Source organism: Eleutherodactylus coqui, chromosome 13 (genome assembly GCF_035609145.1).
Source record: "Eleutherodactylus coqui strain aEleCoq1 chromosome 13, aEleCoq1.hap1, whole genome shotgun sequence".
NCBI classification, from domain to species: domain Eukaryota; kingdom Metazoa; phylum Chordata; class Amphibia; order Anura; family Eleutherodactylidae; genus Eleutherodactylus; species Eleutherodactylus coqui.
The window spans coordinates 17712845-17737101 of NC_089849.1; the positions used below are offsets into that span (position 1 = coordinate 17712845).

Below are 24257 nucleotides of genomic sequence, written 5' to 3' on the forward strand. Positions count from 1 at the left end.
TAGCGAATGAAGCGTCCGCAGTAGCGCATACGCCCATGTGAAGAGAAAGTGATGCTTTGTAAGGCGGTGTACACAGCTGTGGTTATCCCGTGACGGGACCTCGGCTGGTGATAAATCGGTCCAGTGACAGAGCTGAACCCATTGACTACTCTGGGGTCTGTCGGGCCTCTGGCTTTCTGCATCTTTCTGGTGAAACAGAGCGGCACTCCGGAGCTGACCGACACCTGAGGCTCCGAGAACAGGACACGGTGCATGGTAACAGCCTCATATATGGAAATATATGGACACCGCGCCGGCTGTGTGCCTAAGGCCTCATTCAGATGGCTGTATTGCGATTTGCATCTGAGACTCCCCTCTGTGCACTCCGATCTGCACGGATACTCCACATTGCGAGTGTTATTCTCCTCTGTGAATACAGGTGAAAACTTTGATCGCCCATTTGTATAGCCGTGAAATACCCGGGCAGCACACGTACATAAAATACGCCCACAAGGCTCTATTCTAATGAGCAATTTTCCTGTTTGAGTTCTAATTTCCGAGATGGAATTGAATGGGTTAATTCACACAAGTAATTTTTTTGCTGGACCGATACTCCGAGATAGTCCTCGTTCACACGGGAGTATACAATTTTGGTCCATGAAAAATGCACCATTTTCACTGCTTGTGTATGTGCTTTATTTACCGGCTGTGTTGCATTTGTATTCACTGTGTTTTCGATGCTTGCAAAAAAAAAAAAACGCAAGACGGCCCAATTGATGTCTCTTTTTTTCTGCACAGTCTCCCAGCGACACGTGTAAAAAACACAATAAGTACGCCTGCAACTTTGTATTTGCTGTGTTTTTGCGCAATACTATTAATGGATTTTAGGCTTTATTCACATGGGAGCTGCGACTTTTGACCGCCCGCATCGCAGCTGCAAATCACATGAACGAGAGGCAACCACAACTAAGTTTTAACGCCCATGCAGATGGGCAGGGGGGGCTCTGTTAAACTACTTCCCTCGTCCCTCCACCCTTCTTCAGCTGCCAGCAAAGGGATGGGGCGGGAGCTAGTGTGTTAAACTCTTCCCCCTCTCCACCCCTTGCCAGCCGCAGGACGGGAATTAGTGTGTTAAACTCCCGCCCCCTCTCTACCCCTTGCCAACAAGGGGAGGGGGCAGGACGTGGCGGGTAATAGTGTGCTAAACTCCCACCCTGTCCTGCCCCCTCCCATTGCCGGCAGCCGGGAAGGGGGAGGGAATTTAGCAGAGCCGCTGCTAAACAGCCTTCCACCTCCCTTTTCCGGCAGCTCTCATAGGCTTCCATAGGAGTCTATGGGACCTGTCGGTGTATTCCGGCAAAAGATGGGTCCAGACCTATGTTTTCCAGTCGGCATAAAAGCAGCGGGCTGGAATGCGCACCGCATGCGCCATCTTTTCCGTCTGGCCAATTTTACGCACCAAATGTCACCCATCTGAACATTGGAATCCAAAGCTTCAGATGGTCGCAGTTTTCAGTCTTCTTTCTAACGCGGCAAAAAAGCCACGATAAGACACTCGTGAAAGAGCCTTTAATGGGCGGTTTTGGTCCTTAAATATGGATAAAAATAGGTCATGCTGTATTGTTGTTTGGTTTTTTTGTAACACAAATGATCAGAGTGTAAAAGCAAAAAAACCCCACTCATCTGATTACACCAATGCACATCAATGGTGTTGTATGCTGTCCGTATTGCATCAGGGAGGATATGCATGTAATACAGACAGAAAATACCCCCGTGTGAATGGGCCCTTAGGAGAACTGCTGCATGTCCTACTTTTGATTAATTCTTCAAGAATCCCATTATTTTCCATTTGAGTGTTAAAAATGCATCGCAATCGCATGTCATGTGATTTTCATGTCAGTGTGATACGTTTTGAACACAATTAACTATGGGGACCATGTGAAAAATGAAACAAAGTGCAGGGAAAATGTGTGTGAAAATCGCATGGAAAACAGTCAGTTTTTCACTGACCAAAATCTCACTTGCCCGTGTGAATCCAGCCTGAGAGTAAGGCCTCATGTCCACGGGGAAAATCAGGCCCGCCGCGGATTCTTCATGTAGAATCCGTAGCGAGTCCCTCCTGCTCCGCGGACATGAGTCCTAAAAATCAGAATAAACTCACCTGCTCCGGACGATGCGGATCTTCCTTCCTTCGCGGCCGGATCTTCTTTCTTCGGCCCGGCGGATGTGCTCGGCACGCCGGCGTTGGGCACATCCGCCAGGCCGAAGAAAGAAGTTCCGGCCGCGAAGAAGGGAAGAACCGCATCGTCCGGAGCAGGTGAGTTTAATTCTGGTACGGGTCTCCCGCGGATCCGGACAGCTTCCATAGGCTTCGATAGAAGCCTGCGGGAGCCGTCCCCGCAGGAGACCCGCACTAAAATGGAGCATGTCCATTTTTTTTCCCGCACGCGGATCCGCGCCTAACGGGAAAAATGACATCCGCAGGTATTTAACTACATGCGGGTGTCCAATGCATCCCTATGGGGCACGGATCCGCATGCAGGAAAAACGCTGCGGGTTTTAAGCCCGTGGACATGAGGCCTAAGGCCTCATGTCCACGGGGAAAATCAGGCCCGCCGCGGATTCTATATGTAGAATCCGGAGCGGGTCCCTTCTGCCCCGCGGACATGATGCCTAAAAATAAGAATAAACTCACCTGCTCCGGATGATGCGGATCTTCCCTCCTTCGTGGACGGATCTTCTTTCTTCGGCCCGGAAGATGTGCTCGGCACGCTGGCAGCGTGTCGGGCACATCCGCTGGGCCGAAGAAAGAAGATCCGGCTGGGAAGAACCGCATCGCCCGGAGATCTCCCGCGGATCCGGACGGCTTCCATAGGCCTCAATAGAAGCCTGCGGGAGCCGTCCCCGCGGGAGGCCCGCACTAAAATGGAGCATGTCCATTTTTTTTTCCCGCACACGGATCCGCGCCTGACGGGAAAAATGACATCCGCAGGTATTTATCTACCTGCGGGTGTCTAATGCATCCCTATGGGGCGCGGATCCGCGTGCGGGAGAAACGCTGCGGATTTATAGCCCATGGACATGAGGCCAAAGCCTTAAAGGAGCGGTCTCATGGTAAATTATTGATGGCCTATGCTTTGCCTGGAATCCCCACTAGACAGCTGTTCGCCAAGTCAACCTGCTTGTGCACTGAGCTGACTTCTGCAGGAAGCGAAATGCTCCATTCTTACTGCAGTGGCCAGTCTTGGTATTAGAGGCCAAGTTTTAAAAATCAAGAAGAACTGATACAGAAAGTATCCTGGAAAATTCTGTAAGTTTTTATACAAATAAAAATCAGAGAGTAACTCTTTAAAGGGCACACTGTCACCTACAAACAGCACCATAAATTAAGTTATGGTGCTGTACGGGGAGGGGGGGTATTTTTATACTCACCCGCTGCCGCTTTTCTCTAGAGTCTGCGCACGGTCTGAAAATCTGACTCTTATTTTAGACTGCTGAGCACACTCCCATAGACTTAAAAAAAAAAAAAAAAAGTCAGATTTGCGTGCCACATGTGGATTTCACCAGTGACCAGAACAGTGGAGTATAAAAAATATATCCCTTGGCTCCCCGTAAGCTCCCTGGACAGCACCATAACTTGGGTCCCCTACACAGCCGGATTCTCTGCCAGCAGCGGTGTCCGTGCATACTTGTTCTGTACTGCGCATGGACCGCACGGTTCGCCGTCAGGCATGCGCAGTACAGATTTTTTTAAAACTGTCTGCTTGCGGAAGGCCCACGGCTCAGACTGCTTCCATCGACTTCAACAAAGAATCTGCGAAGAGATAGAGCTCGCTGCCATTTTCCCTCCATTTGGAGAAACTGCAGTTGGTTTCCGCAAGTGTGCAGGAAGAATCAATTTCCCATAGCATGCTATGGACGCTATTTGATGCGGTGCAGGCGCCCGCTGCGGGTTCCCACAGCAAGTATGCGGCCACGGGCAGGAGCCCTTAGGCTCCTTTCTATGGACCGATCGTTCAGTGTAAATGTTTCCAACGACTGACTGACAAATGATAATTCGTTGGCTTATTGTTCACTATTCAGTTTAGGCAAGCATGAAAACTGAATGAGGATGGGTGCGTGTAAACAGGCAGTCCTTCATCTATGAGCGACGTCCTGTTTACTGTGAATGGAGGCATGTGGGCAGCAGCGATCTGCGGCCGCATCTCCTCCATTCACACTGCAGAAACGCAGAGGAGCGGCAATCGGCCCATGGAAAAGTTACCTTAGTTTATTAGTGAGTCCAGTCTGCTACATGCCCAACACCGCTACTTGCAGATGCACAAGTGAAGTAGAAGCCTGGAGGCACACACTAAATATATTATTTTTTCCGGAGTACCTCATTTATCTCCTACCAATTAATCCATAAATAGCCCAATTAGTAAAGAACTTGAGATGAATGAGGCTGGAAGCGAGGACATTCAGGCCTACGTTCACTAGAAGAGAGTTGCTGAAGACCTACACCACTAATTTAAGAGTCTCCTGACATTTGTAATTAAATAGAAATGCCACATTTACATAGCTCTTCATAATTAGACATTTTAACAATTCTATAACAAGGTTGTTTTGCTGTTTTGTGTTTTCTTTTTTTTATTATTAATTATTGTTTTTTCCCACTTATTCATCACATAAAGTGACAGAATTATACAATACAGAGACATCAAGACTGAAAGGACATTTTATTAGAGACCTCAATCTACTAACGCCTTGGACCTTCTTTGACCTTGAGAACCACAGCTATATGTTGTGGCATTCATCAACAGGTATCAGAGGGCCCAGGGTGTCCCTAAAAACTTTCCCTGCACAGCTACCCCTCATCCACCAGCCTGACAGGAAGGGGTCATCAGTTTATGCTGCTTGTGTCACATTCCCACCAGCATGAGGTAATAGACATCTGGATCCATCCAACTAGGTGATGTTTCTCCGCTGCTCAGTGATACAAGTTTTACTCTCTTTTGCCCGCTGGAGTCTCTCCTTTCTGCTTCTCTTAGACTGGAACTGGTTGTGTGCTGTTATAGTCCATCTGTGTTAAGGAATGACAAGTTGTGTATTTAGACATATTGATTGGAGCACCAGCGTTGTACTTGGCTGCAAACTCCTTAACTGCGCAGCACCTGTTGGTCAGAAAACTTCCTGACATCCTCCTCTGACCCCTTTTGGCATCAAGTTGTTTCAGTCCACAGGATTTCCTTTCATTGGTCACACCATTCTGTGTTCTCTCCACATCGTTATACGAGAAAACATCACAAGGTGAGCAATAAGATCCTGGCCTGTGGATGCTTCTTCATTGATATTTGTGTAGCCACTAGGGGCATTGGTTCCTTGCAAAACATCATGATTGCTATATTACTTTGCAACAGACTTGCAATCATTTTTTTTATGGTGGGAACTGTTATGGAGAGAGAAGACAATAACATTTATCCCCTGTTTACATCTCATTGTACACCTCATGGAACTACACTCTGTAAAAAAACATTAAGCACCTAGGAGTTGTTGTTTTGCTGTAAAACCCAGCATGCAATTCCATCTCAGGCAGATCTGTAAATGATGAGAGTTGTGGTGATTAGATGAACGGTCTTGTCAGCTAAGGGCCTAAAAGTGGTTCCCCCCATGGCTTATAAGAGGCTCTCGTAGGCTCCTTGTATGTAGTGACCTCTTCTTATTCCGCTTGTGTAGATCTTGTTGGCCACTAGACGCCTCTACGACACAGAAGAGATTTAATCTCGTTACTAGAGGGGGCGCATTATTGGGGTGTGAGAAACTGGGATGGTCGTATTGTCCCCCACCGGACCGCTCTGACTAGACTGTTAGGAGGTGTTGGGACCAGTGGATGTGTGAGGGCACACAAGGTGACTGGGCTCAGGATGCCCCCTACAGACCACCAGTAGAGAGGAGCGTCTGACCAGACTGTTAGGAGGTGGTGGGACCAGTGGATGTGTGAGGGCACACAAGGTGACCGGGCTCAGGACGCCTCCTACAGACCAGCAGTAGAGAAGAGCGTCTGACCAGACTGTTAAAAGGTGTTGGGATCAGTGGATGTGTGAGGCAAGGTGACCAGGCTCAGGACGCCCCCTACAGAGCACCAGTAGAGAGGAGCGTCTGACCAGACTGTTAGGGGGTGTTGGGACCAGTGGATGTGTGAGGCCACACAAGGTGACCAGGCTCAGGACGCCCCCGATAGAACACCAGTAGAGAGGAGCGTCTGACCAGACTGTCAGGAGGTGTTGGGACCAGTGGATTTGCTAGGGCACACAAGGTGACCGGGCTTAGGACCCCCCCCCCCCCTACAGACCACCAGTAGAGAGGAGCATCTGACTAGACTGTCAGGAGGTGTTGGGACCAGTGGATGTGTTAGGGCACACAAGCTGACCAGATTTAGGACACCCCCTTCAGACCACAAGTAGAGGAGCATCTAACAAGCACCAGCAGCTCCAACGGTTTCGTTGTCTACCATCCAGAGACATGTGGTGCCATCGTTACACCCCGGTGTCTGTTGGAACCATTTCTAGACACTTGGCTGAAGGACATTTGGTTTCACGGCGCCTATTACGGATAATACCTTTGACATCCAACAATTGTCGTCCCCATTGAATGTAGGGTTCTGCACATGGGCAGGAGAAACAGATGTCACACTAAATGGGGTACTGCTAGGGAAAAGTGATATGGAAAAAGACCTGGGGGTACTAGTGGACTGTAGATTTAACTGGAGCAACCAATGCCAGTCAGCTGCTACAAAAGCAAATAAAGTCTTGGGGTGCATTAAAAGAGGTATAGGGGCGAGAACATTATTCTCCCACTATATAAGGCACTTTTCAGGCCCCACAAGGAATACTGCATACAGTTCTGGACACCAGTGCTCAGGAAAGATGTCACAGTGCTGGAGGGGGTTCAAAGAAGGGCAACTAAACTAATACATGGAATGACGGGACTGGCATACCCAGAGAGGCTATCTATATTGGGACTATTTACCCTGGAAAAAAGACGGTTAAGGGGTGATCAAATAACTATGTATAAATACATTAGGGGACAATACAAGGATCTCTCCCATGATCTGTTTATACCCAGGATTGCGACAGTAACAAGAGGGCATCCGCTACGTCTAAAAGAAAGCAGGTTTCATTGCCAACACAGAAAAGGGTTCTTTACTGTAAGAGTAGTGAGACTGTGGAACTCTCTGCCTGAGGACGCGGTGATTGCAAAATCCATAGAGGAGTTTAAGAGGGGACTGGATGTCTTTCTGGGGTGGAAGGATATTACAGGATATAAATTTTTAGGGGAGCAGCGGGTTGTTGACCCGGGCCTTACAGACAGGTAGGTTCTATTAACAAGCTGAACTAGATGGACATTGTGTTCATTCGACCTAGCATACTATGTTATTACAGTGGTATTGTGAATGATGAAACTGGACTCTACGGAGAGGGACCGGGTTGTTTTTAGCGATGAATCCAGGTTTAGTTTGGGCGCTGACAATGGCCATGTTCATGTCTGGAGACCTCGGGGTAAGCGCCTCCATCTTGCCTTTGCTGTTGAGCAGCACACTGACCCCTGCTGGTGTGATGGCATGGGGGGCCATCGCATACAACATTCGGTCCCCCTAGTAGTGATACGAGGGACAATGACAGCTCAGCGATATGTTCAGGACAACCTACAGCCACATGTTTCTCTCATGGCAGCTTCCAAGAGGCAGCAGGATAATGCTCGGCCGCACACACAAGGGGGTCACAGGAATGTCTCCATAACATTGTCACACTTCCATGGCTGCTCAGTCGCCAGATTAATCACCAATAGAACGTATATGGGACCATCTGGGACACCAACTTCCACAGCCTATGGATTTGCATGATCTGGAGGCTCAGTTACAGCAAATGTGGAGCGATATGCTGCAGGATACCATATGGAACCTGTATGCCTTCAATCCCTCCTGTATCATATCTTGTATAGAGGTGATATAAAAGGATACTAGAACCTCCATGCCCACCTGTATCACATCTGGTATCCAAGCTAGAGGCGGTACAACAGGGTACTAGTGCCTCCATGCCTGTCCATATCACATCTTGTATCCAAGCTAAAGGCGGCCCAACAGGGTACTAGATCCTCCATGCCCGCCTTTACCACATCTTGTATTCAATCTATAGGCGGTACAACAGGGTACTAGAGCCTCTATGCCCATCCGTATCACATCTTGTATCCAAGCTAGAGGTGGTGCAACAAGGTACTAGAGCCTCTATGCCCACCCGTATCACATCATGTATCCAAGCTAGAGACGGTACAACAGGGTACTAGAGTCTCCATGCCGCCTGAATCACATCTTGTATCCAAGCTAGAGGTGGTACAACAGGGTACTAGAGCCTCTATGCCCGGCCCTTATCACATCTTGTAAGTAAGCTAGAGGTGGAAAAACAGGGTACTAGAGCCTCCATACTGCCTGAATCACATCTTGTATCCAAGCTAGAGGCGGTGCAATGGGGTACTAGAGCCTCTATGCCTGGCCGTATCACATCTTGTATCCAAGCTAGAGGTGATGCAACAAGGTACTAGAGCCTCTATGCCCACCCGTATCACATCATGTATCCAAGCTAGAGATGGAAAAACAGGGTACTAGAGCCTCCATACTGCCTGAATCACATCTTGTATCCAACCTAGAGGCGGTGCAATGGGGTACTAGGGCCTCTATGCCCATCCGTATCACATCTTGTATCCAAGCTAGAGGTGATGCAACAAGGTACTAGAGCCTCTATGCCCACCCGTATCACATCATGTATCCAAGCTAGAGATGGAACAACAGGGTACTAGAGTCTCCATGCCGCCTGAATCACATCTTGTATCCAAGCTAGAGGTGGTACAACAGGGTACTAGAGCCTCCATACTGCCTGAATCACATCTTGTATCCAACCTAGAGGCGGTGCAATGGGGTACTAGAGCCTCTATGCCTGGCCGTATCACATCTTGTATCCAAGCTAGAGGCGGTACAACAGGGTACTAGAGCCTCCATGCCTGGCCGTATCACATCTTGTATCCAACCTAGAAGAGGTACAACAAGTTACTAGACTCTCCATGCCTGGCTGTATCACATCTTGTATCCAAGCTAGAGGTGGTACAACAGGGTACTAGAGCCTCCATGCCCGCCCGTATCACATCTTGTATGCAAGCTAGAGGCGGTACAACAGGATACTAGAGCCTTCATGCCCGCCCATATTACATCTTGTATCCAAGCTAGAGGCGGTACAACAGAGTACTAGAGCCTTCATGCCTGGCCGTATCACATCTTGTATCCAAGCTAGAGGCGATACAACAGGGTACTAGAGCCTTCATGCCTGGCCATATAACATCTTGTATCCAAGCTAGAGGCGGTACAACAGGGTACTAGAGCTTTCATGCCTGGCCATATCACATCTTGTATCCAAGCTAGAGGCGGTGCAATGGGGTACTAGGGCCTCTATGCCCATCCGTATCACATCTTGTATCCAAGCTAGAGGTGATGCAACAAGGTACTAGAGCCTCTATGCCCACCCGTATCACATCATGTATCCAAGCTAGAGATGGAAAAACAGGGTACTAGAGCCTCCATACTGCCTGAATCACATCTTGTATCCAACCTAGAGGCGGTGCAATGGGGTACTAGGGCCTCTATGCCCATCCGTATCACATCTTGTATCCAAGCTAGAGGTGATGCAACAAGGTACTAGAGCCTCTATGCCCACCCGTATCACATCATGTATCCAAGCTAGAGATGGAACAACAGGGTACTAGAGTCTCCATGCCGCCTGAATCACATCTTGTATCCAAGCTAGAGGTGGTACAACAGGGTACTAGAGCCTCCATACTGCCTGAATCACATCTTGTATCCAACCTAGAGGCGGTGCAATGGGGTACTAGAGCCTCTATGCCTGGCCGTATCACATCTTGTATCCAAGCTAGAGGTGGTACAACGGGGTACTAAAGCCTCCATGCCTGGCCGTATCACACCTTGTATCCAAGCTAGAGGCGGTACAACAGGGTACTAGAGCCTCCATGCCTGGCCGTATCACATCTTGTATCCAACCTAGAAGAGGTACAACAAGTTACTAGACTCTCCATGCCTGGCTGTATCACATCTTGTATCCAAGCTAGAGGTGGTACAACAGGGTACTAGAGCCTCCATGCCCGCCCGTATCACATCTTGTATGCAAGCTAGAGGCGGTACAACAGGATACTAGAGCCTTCATGCCCGCCCATATTACATCTTGTATCCAAGCTAGAGGCGGTACAACAGAGTACTAGAGCCTTCATGCCTGGCCGTATCACATCTTGTATCCAAGCTAGAGGCGATACAACAGGGTACTAGAGCCTTCATGCCTGGCCATATAACATCTTGTATCCAAGCTAGAGGCAGTACAACAGGGTACTAGAGCCTCCCTTTAAGTGTTCAGTTTTCTGCAATAAATTATCCTTTTGCTTTGATATTGTAATCATTATATATATAATTAATAGCTAGCTATGTTTTGCCTATAAGCTTTGCATGAAATGCTGCGTATGGAGACATACAGAGGAAGGCAATAATATAGTTATGTCTGGAATCCATTATCAAGATGTTCTATATGACGTATCGTTTAATCAGGAAATGGTAATTTGTTGTGATGCGTCATTTAATCAGAAAATGTAAATTCACAGTATCTGTGCCTATGAATTATGCAATGATAACACAAACCTCTGGCAAAACTAAAGGTGATAAATGTTGAAAAATTCTGATATGCAAGAAAGCTATACTGCATGGCTGGCATTACACAGGTCATGAACTTCCTGGTGCAGATTTATCCAGCCAGCCAATCACCATGCATCTGTACATATAAGTACCAGCCCCTCTTGCTAGAGGTCTCCCGCGGATCCGGACCGCTTCCATAGCCTTCAATAGAAGCCCGCGGGAGACCCGCACGAAAATGGAGCATGGTCAATTTTTTTTAAAATCACTTTTATTGACCATCCGCCGGTATTTATCTACCCGTGGGTGGTCAATGCATCAATAAATCGTCTTCTGCAGGTTTTCCCCAGTGGTGGTTAAAAAAAAATGTAAAAAATGTAAAATCCGCCCAGACATCGGAATTTCTCCTCAGATTTCGCTCACCTTCTTTTTTACGCAGCATTTCCCCTATTGAAATCAATACATTAAAAGAGTGACGAACCCCTTTGTGTGCCGTCATAGATGTGCTTACGTTAAGAAGGATCCTGGTGCCTTATGTTGGGTATTGTGAAAGGAAGCCAGGCAGGTTTCTGCCCCTGGCTACAATACTTCTTACCCCTGAGAGGTTACAGGAGGGACAGTGAAATGTAGGACACTATTATATTGCACTAGGCATGGAGGGGAAGGGTTATACAGGTGCTCTTACTACAGGTGGCACTGCGCACCACTCTTGTCCACAGGTTATGTCTGGTATTGCAGACCTATGTGACTACATTGTTACAGACTACAAGCGTTGTGTGCAATCTTATCCTGCAGTCATCATCCCTGTCATCTGTTTCTTACTTCTTGCTCATATACATATGATAGGTTTCCCAAAAGTAGGAGAAAGCTGGAAGGACGTATGACTGCAGGATTAGACTTCACAAGGTTTGAAGTCTGTAACCATAGAGACACATAGCTCTGAATAGGAGCTGTATACACAAAACAGTAGAATGTGTGTTTGTTACCAAGACTATTTGCATATTTGTCTTTTTCATTGAGATGCCATGGAAGAATTGAAAGATGGTTGCAAAAGTGAAGAAAGGCTTTAAAACTGTTGGCATCAGCACCTAGGTCAGCTCCATGAATTCTTATAGGGCATCATTTGCTAAAATAACAGTAATTGCAGCTACAAACATTGAAACAACATAATAATTGTAGCGTGCTTTTGTTGCATCCTTGCTGTCGGGGATTTGGATACATGAAGTAGACACGCAAGGACTAGGAAGTTTTCTGTCAACTTGCCGTGTTGCTGGATGACCTTGGGTAGCAGATGTCGTGAGTGGCAGGCTGTATCTGAACAAAAAGAGGTGCCACTCTGATCAATAAGGTAGATGCCTACTTCCTAAAGCAGTGAGCTGGTTATCAGCTGGGGGTACAGACAATAATAGACTGTCTATCTCACACGCACCATGTTCCCAGCTGAATGAGCACAACTCTTTGTTCAAAGTGACAGTTTGCAATCCTCTCTGCTCTAACAGGCCCCTTTTCTTCTGCAGTCTCCTGTGCATGATGTAATTTGGAGATTGGGATGTGCGAACCCGAGTCCCATTGGTCTTTCCTCCTGCTGTCATCTTGCTGAAGTCTTTGACAAGAGCGCTCTTCTCATTCTCTTGACAGTGCTACATACAATGATCTGATCAGAAAGACATCCTGGAGGAAAGCGTAATCCCTTTCTAGAGCTCTTCATAATGGTAATGTGTTTGATTGTATGGCGGCACCAAGTAATAGTCTGCACTATTCCCATACTAATAAGCACATATTGATCCGCAGTGAAAGAATTATTAGAGGCCGATACAATAGAACAGCAAAACTATTTATCCTTGGTGTTGTGTTCTTCTGCCTGGTGAGTGCTGGCATCTGCTTACAGCTCTGTATTCATTCACTTTCCAGAGATTTAATTAGGTTCTTAATATATGCATCAAATACGAGATAACAATATAAGAAGATAAATGCAAAACTGGTAATAAGCCGAAACAACAATCCGGCTCATGACTGTATTTATAAGGCCCCGTTCTCAGCGCGCCCGCAGCGTCCTGACGAAGGTATACATCAAGACGACTCCCAACATACACCTCCAGCCGAAGGCTGCAACGTACGGCTGTTGCAATTGCCAATGGGGGTTACCACCCCAAAATGCATATCAGGAAGTGTTTTGCCCGTATCACTTTTGTGTCCGTTAGAACCGCGATATACATACAGTGCCTTTCATTCGCGATCTCAGCTTCTAATAGCCGATCGCGGCTCTCCTCACACACATCAGTTTGCTGCCGTCCTGCACTTCCCACCCGGCTCGGTTTATGACACAGTATATCCGCCCCTAAAGTAGCCGACGTCACCTATAATGCTCCGTACACTGAAGAGGCCGGAAGAGAGCGGATGGGACGTCACCGGAAATCAAGAAAATTCATAGGACCGGCATCATGTGACAGGCGCTGCAATTGAGAAAATGGCGCGTATTGCAGGCAGTAAGTATTTTATGAATTGTCACCAAATCGGAAGGGCAGCTTTAAGGGGCAAATAATGTTTTGCCATTGAAAATCCCTTCAATGTAACTGGTGTATCTGGTGACTACAATGTACTACAGTGCTGTAAATCATAATGCATTAAAGGGGTTGTCTGGTTAGTGGATGAAATAACCAGTTTTTACCTATCCAATGAATGAGTGACAACTGATAGATCAGTGGGGTCAGATCACTGGAACCCCTACCGATCCCAAGAATGGGGGATTCGCCCCCCCCCCCCCCGTTTCACAGTGCAGAATCCCTTCCCTCATTTCTGTAATGTAGTTCAGTATAGGCTGCCAGTTGCACATGCGCCTGCGGCTCCATTCATATTAGTGGAGCAGACGGATGCAATGCTCAGCTATTTCATCAGCTCCGTTGAAATTAATAGATTCTCAGCCGCTCCCTTGATTTCAGTGAGACTGACGGAAATAGCTGTGCATAGCGCTTGGCTACCTCTGTCTGCCCCATTGAAATGAATAAGGCGCATGTGCGGCCGTGGCTTCAATTATTTCAATGACACAGATATAGCTGAGCATAGCACTCAGCTATCTGTCCTCACCATTGAAATAAATGGAACTGCTGCTGCAGGCATATGGGACCAGCCGCCCATTCCCTTCAGCATTAGGAAAACTGTAACAAGCGATCCTGCACTAAGAAATAGGGGGATGTGGGTCTGACCCCCGCCAATCCATCAGTTTTCTCTCACCCAGTGGATTAGTGAAAACTTGTAATTTCATCCAATAACTGGAATACCCCTTTAAATGCCAAGTTAACGTTTATTATACTGCTAGACATACAGTTGGATACATTGCCGTATAGCTCTCTCTATCCCCACTGTGCCCCCAATTGGACATAGGTGGAAGAGCAGCTTCCTTTTCTTCCCTGGGAAAGCTCTAATGACGTATCTGTCCATACTTGGAGAGTTGCCATATGTGAACAATTATGTGATTGTCGCTTCCCCACGGAAGCCATCCCTCTCACCGGTCAGCCGAGAGGCAGCGGGTGATGAAGAGAATGGAGGGAGGAAGAGATGGAGCATGGGGGCAGAAAGGAGCTGCAATGGAGTGATCGAGAGCCAGCATGAAGGGGGAGGGGGGGACAGTGACAGCACTGGAGATTTTTGAACTATTTGTTTAAGACTGCTTGCACACAAACGCAATTTGCTACATGCGGCCAGCATGTGACAGTCACACAGCAAGTAAAAAATGACATTGCCGTCCACTATCTTGATGTATATGTGCGCGTAATACATGCCAAGTTAGAACATGCTGCGATCTTTATTGCACACATATTTTGCGCTGTATGTGTGATTGGCAGCATGGGAGTCTATGGCAAATCAGTACAACGTATTCCACTCGTGAGTTTTGATTTATGAATTGGCTAGCCTCTAGCTCAGCCAATCAATGCAGTGCTGGATGAACCAATGCGATGGCTGTGATTGGTTCTCGAGCACTGCTCAGCCAATCAATGCAGCACTCGATGCACTAATCACAGCCATCATTTCCTGGAGACGGGATTTATGGATCCCGTAACCAGGAAGTGATGTCTTACAAGCGTCTAGGACTGAAGAACAGCGCAGACCTCCGGAGAATGGTGTGAGGGACGGGGACCTAGCCTGCTAGATAAGCTGAAAATAAGTCCTAGTGCCTCTTATGGGAAAAAATAAATATAAAACAGGGTCTTATTTTCGGGGAAACGCGGTATCATCCCATGGCAACAAACTCTTTTTTCTTTTTACCTAATGGAAGTTTTTAAATGGATGTCAGTTTTTCCTATAGAAGTTAATGGATACTGAACAATTACATCTAGATATATAGATGCAGGTGTAAACCTCTGTACGGCCGCAGCTCGGTTCCTAAATATGTATTTGCAGTAGTACAAATTGCAGATGTGATCCTTACAGACATCTAAAATTAATTTTATGATATTAGAAATAAGATGAAGCCATCAGGATAAATCCTTTTGTAAATCCTGAACTCCCAACAATGAGGTCTACATCATAGTGGACAGTCGTATTCATAGTTCTATTGGTTGTCATTTCAGACAGTCAGCAGATCTGATTAACGGGCAGGGTCTGCTGTAAAAGCTTCCCAGAATGCAAACTACCAGAACAAGAGAGAGATTTCAGCTCTGATGCTTGTAGACGTGTGCATGCAGCTCTGGAGGAAAACAGTAAAGTAGTGGAATGTATTTACTGTATGAAGTGACTCCACTTTTTATGTAGATTACAGCTATAGATGTAGCAGATTTTAACTTGTCTTGTGATCATTTGCAGGGGAAATTATCTTAAGCCATTAAAAACCTATTGTTTTCCTCTTTCAAGACAACAAAAGCCATTATAAAGCTACTGAAGGTGTAAACAAACCGTGAGACAGCAAGTTATCATAAAAGTCATGTTGGACTTTGCTGCATCTGCAAATACACTGAATGGCCATTTTATTACAGACGACGGATCTTTCATGATTGGAGATTCCCAGTATGGAAATCAAAGCCGTGACCCGGGAGTGCAGCATAAAATCACGTGGCAAGGTTTCCGTGGATCAGTTTCAGTGTGAATCCACATTATGGCTGCCTGCAGACGGCCGGGTCGGATCTGGCTGCAAGAATTCTCGCAGCGGGACCCGACCCGAGCGTCTGCAGAAAGCAGCGCGGGCACTCACCTCTCCTGCGGCCCCAGATCTTTCATGTGCCGGCTGCCGGGCAGCTGGCGCACGCGCAGAGCGGAGCCGGCGGCCGGTGAGTGACGTTTCTGTGCGGGGCTCTGCGAGCTGCGCGAGATGTTACGCGGCCAAATCGCAGCTGTCAGCATAGGATTGCGTTTGTTAACGCAATTCTATGGCAGCTTCCAGCGGTGGAAATCCCGCTGCGGAATTTCCGCCCGTCTGCAGACGGCCTAAATGGGAAAATCCAGCGATCTGAGAGACTTCCAACGAAGTCAGGTCATCGGTGCTGGACTAGCCGGGGCCAAAATTTCACTGACAACTGTGTGGGGTTTCTTGTGTAATGGTATGGAGAGTATAACGAGAATGGCGTGATCAAGAAAAAACATCCAGCAAAAGGGGATCCTGTGGACGGTAACAACTCATTACTAAAAGGGGTCAAAGGAGGATGTCAGGAATCGTTCTGATCAACAGGAGCCGCACAGCGGAGAGTAGCCGAATACAGCGCTGGTGCTCCAACTAACATGTCCGAATGTAGAACTCGCTGTTCCTTAGCATGGATGAGCTATATCAGCAGACAAACAGCTCCAGTGACAATGTATCTAAGAGAAACAAAGTCGGACCTCCAGCGGGCAAAAGAGCGCAAAACTTATATCACTGAGCAGCGGAAAAACATCACCTGGTCAGATGGATCCAGATTTCTGTTGCCCCGTGCTGATGGGAGGTCAGAATTTGGCACAAGCAGCATGAATCGATGACCCCTTCCTGTCAGCTGATCAGAACATGTCAGTAACAACATCTAATTTGCAGCAACTACTAGAAGCTTCCTGTCCGCAGGGCCGATATTTCAACACCCAGTGGAAGCTACAACATAATGAATTCCTGCAGTTCTGATGGCCCAAGCAGTCCAACGTGCTACTGGATGAGGGTTTTCAGCCACTTCTACCGGGGCTTATATATAAAAAAAAGAAAATAGCTAAATCAACGTGCCGATAGCAACCAATCAGAGTTCTAGGCTCATTTGTAGATCTCTGTTACATAATGAATGCAAGACCTTGATTGGTTGCTTGTCTTATTCACATGCTGTATGTGCAAGTGACAAATGACAGCTATAAGTGAACACAATACCCAAACGGAGAGGACCGCAGCTCTTATTGTGTCCACCTAATGTCCACCTTCTCTGTCCAACAATCCTCATTGACCCACATACATTCGCTCCTTACAGGCCGCTCACCAACACAATGTGCAGATTGTTAAACGTGAGTGTTCCTTGTTCAGCGACCAATAATATCAGTAAAAACCAGAAAAGTGGCATTTGTTTTTGGCTTTTTTTTGTAATTTATGACTTTGCTGACGCCAATTGTGGCAGCGGTTGGATTTGCACTTGGCTTGGATTTATCAAACCCGGCCCACTGCACACATTCCCTCCAGATTTGCCACACGGCTTATGAGCTAATGAGCTTTGCATACATTACACAGGTAATTTGTAAATGCTGATTACTAGCGAGCATGGGTAAGATATCTGGTAGATTTCTGGGGAGATGGAAAGGAGAATTAAAAAGAAGAAAATCCGAACGCACAAGATACAGAGGATATCACTTGTATCACGCTTCAGGAGGAAAATATTCTATTCCTCTTCTATTCATGTATGCAGCAAGGAAACAAGATGAACATTATCTGAGCTCGGAGGCTTGGATTTCACTGGAGAGCCTTCCAGCAGACATTTAGCACGGCACCATAGAGAACGCTTCATCCTTGTGTTCATGGGCAGTCCGGGCATCACAGAAGGCAGGTGCGTCAGGAAGCGTCACTACACGGTGCAGTCCTGCCTAATTTACTAAGCACAAGCCCAATGCTTCTGTTGCGTAGTTCTGGATATTCCTGAGCTCTGTCAGTCATCCACTGAGGGGAACAGGGGCCGTCGGGGCTCATGAATATTCTGGACTGCTTTCTGCAGCAGATAAACGCTGATTTTATGAAAAGTACTGCAGCTAAAAATGTAAGTGACCCGACATTGTACTCAGGGGCTCGATCACACAGGCGGAATTTAACCGAGGGCCCAAGTAGTGATAACAGTGGCTCCAGGAGTAACAGTGCCCTCCATAGTGGTTCCAGTAGTAAAAGTGGCCCCAGTAGTGATAGTGACCCCCAATTTGGTCCCAGAGGTAACAGTGTCCCCTATATTGGCCCCAGTAGTAATAGTGACCCACATAGCACCTCCAGTAGTGTTAGTGCCCCCCATAGTGTTCCAGTAGTAATAGTGACCGACATAGCAGCCCCAGTAGTGTTAGTGCCTCCCCATAGTGGTTCCAGTAGTAAACGTGGCCCCAGTAGTGATAGTGGAGCAGTAGTAATAGTGGCCCCAGTAGTAACAGTGTCCCCCATATTGGCCCCAGTAGTAATAGTAACCCACATAGTAGCCCCAGGGATACTGCCTGGCCAGGGGCCAATAGCAAACCCCCCTATTGGCCTCTGTCCGGGCAGCATTCCTACATTCCTTTACACTCACCCTGCCTGCAGCTCCGGCCTGATAGCACCAGCCATTGCTGAAGCTCTTGCCACTTGCCCCTCACCTCGGTGTAAGCATCAGTGGTTAGGAGAGGTCAGTGGTCACAGACTGCACTGCGCCGTTGGACTGGAGCTGGAGGCATTGCTCCGACCCCTGGGTAGTGACCAGCGTTCATAATTGCAGGGACAGTTCTCATTGAAATCAATAGGAGTTGTGCTTGTAATTGCAGGCTGGAATCACATTGATTACAATGAGTGCCGTGCCTACAATTATGAGTGCCAGCCACCACACAGGGGTTGGAGCAACACTTCCGGTCTGTCCCCAGTGCAGAAAAGGCGGTGCCTAACCCATGTAAGGTTTAATGCACGATCAACAGGCCACATAAAAAATGACGCAGCGAGCAGAATTCGGTCTGTGAGCTTTGTGTTTCACATGTGTGAGCTAGCTCGATGCATGCACTAAAATTAAAGGGGTTGTTCAGTTGTAAACTATTGATGGCCTTTCCTTAGGACAGGTCACCAATATTAGATCAGTGGGGTCTACCGCCCAGTACTCCCGCTGATCAGCTGTTCAATGAGCTGATGCACTCCTGCACTGAGCTGATTTCTGCAGGAAGTAGACAGCTCCATTTACATTGCAGAGGCCAAGTGAGTATTGCAATATTGTTTTGTAATACCAGGTCCTGATAGAACAGAGCGGTTTAATTCCTTCGGAAATCAGCTTAGTGCATGAGTACAGTGGCACAGCGAATAGCTAATCAGCGGGGGGTTCTGGGTGGTAGACCCCACTGATGTAATATTGATGGCTTGTACTAATGATAGGCAATAAATAGTATAGAACTGAACAAGCCCTTTAAGCTCTGACCACTACAAAGCTCTGAAGAAATTACTCCACACAGAATTTTAGACCTGAACCAGACTTGGTGATAAAGGGGAAAGATTCACTTTAAAGAGAACCTGTAACTATAAACAAGAATGTGAACTCTGGCATTATTGCACCTTGACACCACCGGAACTGGTGGGTGTGCCAGAGGGAAAGGCTGTTTGACAGCCAGGTGACGCCCCCTGTATGTCATTGGCTGCGGTTGTGCCTCCACTTCTTCGGGCTCACAGGTCCTGGTAGTCAGCACTTGTGCCACTCACAGCTGGCTTATTACAGTGTGCGGCTGTGCTGTCCCCGCTGTCAGTGTACCCAGCGCCAGCCGCCATTGCCCCTGCTGGATGTTTAATGTGCTGCGGTGCCCCCGACGCCGCAAGCATACTCCCCCCCCTCCTCCTCCTGGAAGTAGCATGTGCTCTGCTGTGGGGCTCCTGCTCTCGTACCCATTGTAGCCGCCGAAGGCGGACACCGCTGGCACTGTCCCCGCTGCAGGTTTCATGTGGTGCGGGGCCCCTGATGCCGCTGAGATTCTCCCCGTTGGAGGTGGCATGTGCTGCGGCGCCCCTGCTCCTGCCCCTGCTGTCAGTGTATCCACCGGCACCCTGGCAGCTGCGCTAGGGCTGTGGGTAACAGCAGACTCCCTTTACCAGCTCCTGGAGCCGCTCTCACACTCCACGGCATCTGAGTGTCAGCTTACACCCCAGGACTCAGTGGGCAGACACGAGAGGACCACCACGGCAGGGAAAACTGAGGCCGGAGTGATAAGTGACTGCCAGGACCTGTGAGTCCTAGCACAGGGAGCGCGGCCTACAGCCAATGAGAAACGGGCGTCACCTGGCTGTCAAACTGCCTTCCCCTCTGGCTCACCCACCAGTTCCGGTGGCGTCAAAGTACAATAATACCGTGAACTCCTTATACAGTAATATTAGTGGGTATATTTAAACGCACTAATCAGACTCCTAAATTGCAACACGGAGCTGAAATAAAGTACTTCTGCGCCAACGTGGAGTCACATGCTGTGTCGCATGATCCCTTTCAGCCAGTCAGCAGCACTAAAAATGAACATGTGTTGCATTCCGTGACTCGCGGAGTGGATATCATGTGATCCATTTCAACAATACCGGAAAAATGTTGGTTTATTTAAAATATCGTATGTGGAATAAATGTACTCACTTCGCGATCCAGACCCGCAGCTACTGTATTAATGGCTCCAGTCTCGCTGTGTATGACAAACATGTCCTGGGATGGGCTCTGCGGACTCTGCGCCATAATCCGATACATTACTATCCCATTGGAGGTGTTGATGTCATCTGCATCGTGAGCCGTCACCGTCATTACATAAGTACCTGTGGGGGATGAAGATTTGTAGGTCACCAATGGAGCAAATAGTCATAATGCACTCTTATTGTCTTTCAGTATCAATTCATTAGAGTTTTCAACATTCCTGCTTGTTGTCAGTGCCGCGATGCGGGAGGCCAAAGATCTCAGCGCCTGTGTGAAGGAGCCCTTAAGCTACATTTACATGTAGTGGATTTTCAGTAGCATAAAATCCTTTGTGTACTTTGATGCACCAGAATCCGCATGTAACGTGGATTTCCCCCACCCCGTATTTGCAGAGGTGAAATGCGTGCTGAAAATCTGCAACGTAAATTGATATGCTTAGGGCCGGATTCACATAAGTGCGTGATACGCAGTGGATAGAACCCATTCATTTCACTGGGTGCCTTCACAAGCACTTATTTTGCATGTGCAATTCAGTTGCACAAAAAAATATGCAAGCTGTTCTATTTACCTGCACATTATAGACCTTGTGGAACTAATTAGGCTAATTAGCAATGTCAATGGACAGGACCATGGCTGCAAAAATTACATTAGAAAATGCAGAAAGGTGCGCAAGAATGCAACGCCTGATGTGCAAAAGCATGCGTAAATGCGCTTACACCCATGTGAATCTGGCCTTAAATGATGCAAAATCCTCAGCACAGTCAATTCTGCTGTGGATTCTGCGCAGAATTTTTCAGCCCGTTGTGGATGAGATTTGTTAGAATGTCTTCCACATGTTTTGTACTAAGGTATTGCATGTGTAAAGTCTGCAGCATGTACACTACTTGTGAACATGTCCTAACCCCTTTGTCACAAGCCATGCATCTGTGTAAGCACCGCAGGGCAGATCGTCATTCTCTAGCAGTTAACAATGATGGTTCCCATTCAGTGACAGCAAGAAGAAGAAAGGGATCAGCCGCAGGATTGTGCTGATCTCGTCTCCTATGGTGGATGTTAAATGGAACCCCTATTCACAAAAGGGGGCGGAAACAGGCTGAACTAGATGGGCATGGTCTCCCTTCAGTCTGACATACTATGTTATGTTACTCTTCTATGAATGGGACTATGTAGATAGGGGGTTCTGATAAGTATTGAGCCTCACCCAGAAACAATTGCGCTAGGAAGCTGTAAATTGCAGGGTGTACTTGTCTATTTATCTATATTCAATTATGCAAAAATCAACTACCTATGAGTTTAACTTAGCTTTTTTTTTCCGGTCCAAAGTGAACATTGCAGCATCTCCAAAGACGTTCAGTGTGGAAGAGCAAAGAACCATAATCAAGGGAAAGGTGCAAAGCAGATCCATGATGAAATGTCACAAACTTCGGGTAACAGCGGCCCTCCATATGCAGCAGTTAAACGTTGGGTTGTAAATTTTAAAACTGGCCATTTCGGTATTGAAAGTGAGAAACCCAGTGAAAGGCCACCCATGACCTGATCATGGAGGGCTGCCGAATATAAGCCAAAAGTATTGCTAAATATTTTAAATATTTGGGCATATCCTGTGAGAGAGTTGGTGCCAATATCCACAATGACTTGGGAAGGAGAAAGCTTACAGCCAAGTGGATCCCAGAACGTTTGACAACCGAACAGAAGAGGAGACATCGGTGGCTGTTTTGCAGCATTTTGCAAGAAATGAGTCAGATTTCCTGGACAAACTGGTAACTGGTGATGAGACATGGATCTACTGCTATGGTCCAGAGACAAAGAAACAGTCTAAGGAATAGAGGCACAGGGGTGTCCCCAGGCCAAAGAAGTTCTGTGCAAAGGTCAGCGCAGTAGCAAATGGCAACCATTTCTTGGGATAAGAAGGGAGTTCTGCTTGTGGACGACCTCCCAAAGGGTTCTACCATCAATGCAACATATTACTGTTCGTTATTAACAAAGCTGAGGCAAAATATTAAGGCAAAAATTTGGGGAAAGCTCTCCAAAGGTGTCATCCTGTTACATGAGAATGCTCCGTCACACTCTGCAGGTGCCAGGATTGCAAAAATTACCTCTTTAGGCCTTCAACTGATGCCCCATCTACCCCATTTGCCCAACCTGGCTCTGTCTGACTACCAACCGCTCCCCAATCTCAAAAAACTCCTAAAGGGACAAAGGTTTTGCAGGCAACTAATGCTGAAAATGAATGGTTTGACCAAGAGTTGGAAGAATTCTATTTGCAGGGACTTAAGAAGTTGCAGGAGGGATGTCACAAGTGCATTGACATCCTGGGGAAATATGTAGAATAGTATGGCAGGTTCAGCTTCCTAGCTCAATTGTTTCTGGGTAAGGCTCAATACTTATCAGCATGTCCTCGTGTGTATATAGTTATATATATACGGTCTAAACGCAGTATAGACACCCACATGCATGCACACATTACGGCCATTCTATAATAATCAGTAATTCATCTCCTTTCAGGCTCGCAGAAGATTGGTCACGTCTTCCATCTGCAGACTGTCCTCGCATTTGCGCAGGCCCTGGAAGTCCGGTGATGTAAATCCTTCTCTCGGGTTGAGACGGTTCAACACCTCTTCATTAATTGTATTAACAGTGAAGGAGCAAATGAAGGGACTCAGGATGCCGGCACTTGATACAAGCCTTGGCATGTTTGCCACTGTGCGCTTTAAAGGATTAATTTCACAAGCCTCAAATTACAGCTTCATTTCAAAACGAACTCAGCCCCATAATTGGCTTTCTGTTCAAATCACCAAGGCTAAAGATTTAAATTCTTCATATGGAGATGACTTTCAAGTATCAGGCCCCATCTGTGCTGCGCTCGCTGGCATTCATCTCCCAGGGGGAGAGTCAAATGAAGCAGAAAGAGCTGGTCCTGGAACACAGGAGCAGCCGGGCACACTGTCAGTCACCGGCCGGGGAAACTGACACATGACTCAGGCTACAGGTATGATATTGGCCAGAGGCGGCTAGTGCATGCTGGTGCTTGTGGTCCTACAATGTCTATAAGACCGTATAGTCTAAGTAATATGTTTGCAATTAAAATGAAGTTACAACTTGTTGGCACAAACAAGTACCCGCTAATATTTGGCTTTAACACTACAAATATTTGTTCCTTGTGCAGGAAAGAAAAAAAGCAATGCTGGGTGTTATCCTGTAGGGGACAGAGACTTAATGGTATATAATATAACATGGTAAATAAAGCATTTATCTCCTACAGGGCATTTTTCTAAAAGAGCAATGTCCAAGCACCACCCCAGGGTGCTGTGACAACCCACCAGGGGTGCCATAACACTACAATGCTTTTTTGTGACAAAATGCTACCTGCATCTAGCAGACGTGCAACACGATAGGCACATCTGCTACAACTACCATCCCTGTTGCCGCCCAGAAGAGGAGTGTACCAGCGATACGTAATGGGACTGTGGTCATTACTCAATCATTGAGTTTATTAGTGCTTCCGTCTTCCTTTTGCTGCCATCAGTGTAGATGTGATCAGTTCTGAGGATCTGATTACTGGAGGTGGAAATTAAGCTCTAGTTGTGATTACTGCAGGAAAGGGAATGATGAAGCTCTGGATGTGATTACTGAAAGGGAGGGAATGATGAAGCTCTGGATGCGATTACTAATAGGGAGCGAATGATGAAGCTCTGGATGTGATTACTAATAGGGAGCGAATGATGAAGCTCTGGATGTGATTACTGCAGGGGAGGGAGTGATGG

The 24257-nt window shown here is 47.1% G+C and overlaps 1 protein-coding gene across 1 annotated transcript in view; it reads right to left on the minus strand.

Annotated features, from left to right (window-relative positions):
* CDH4 (cadherin 4) overlaps nt 1-24257 on the minus strand; it is a 200863-nt gene that overhangs the window by 63714 nt on the left and 112892 nt on the right. Inside the window, exon 6 of the mRNA XM_066585897.1 lies at nt 20443-20615. Coding sequence (XP_066441994.1) covers nt 20443-20615 — 173 coding nt within the window. The remainder of the gene's footprint in view (nt 1-20442; nt 20616-24257) is intronic.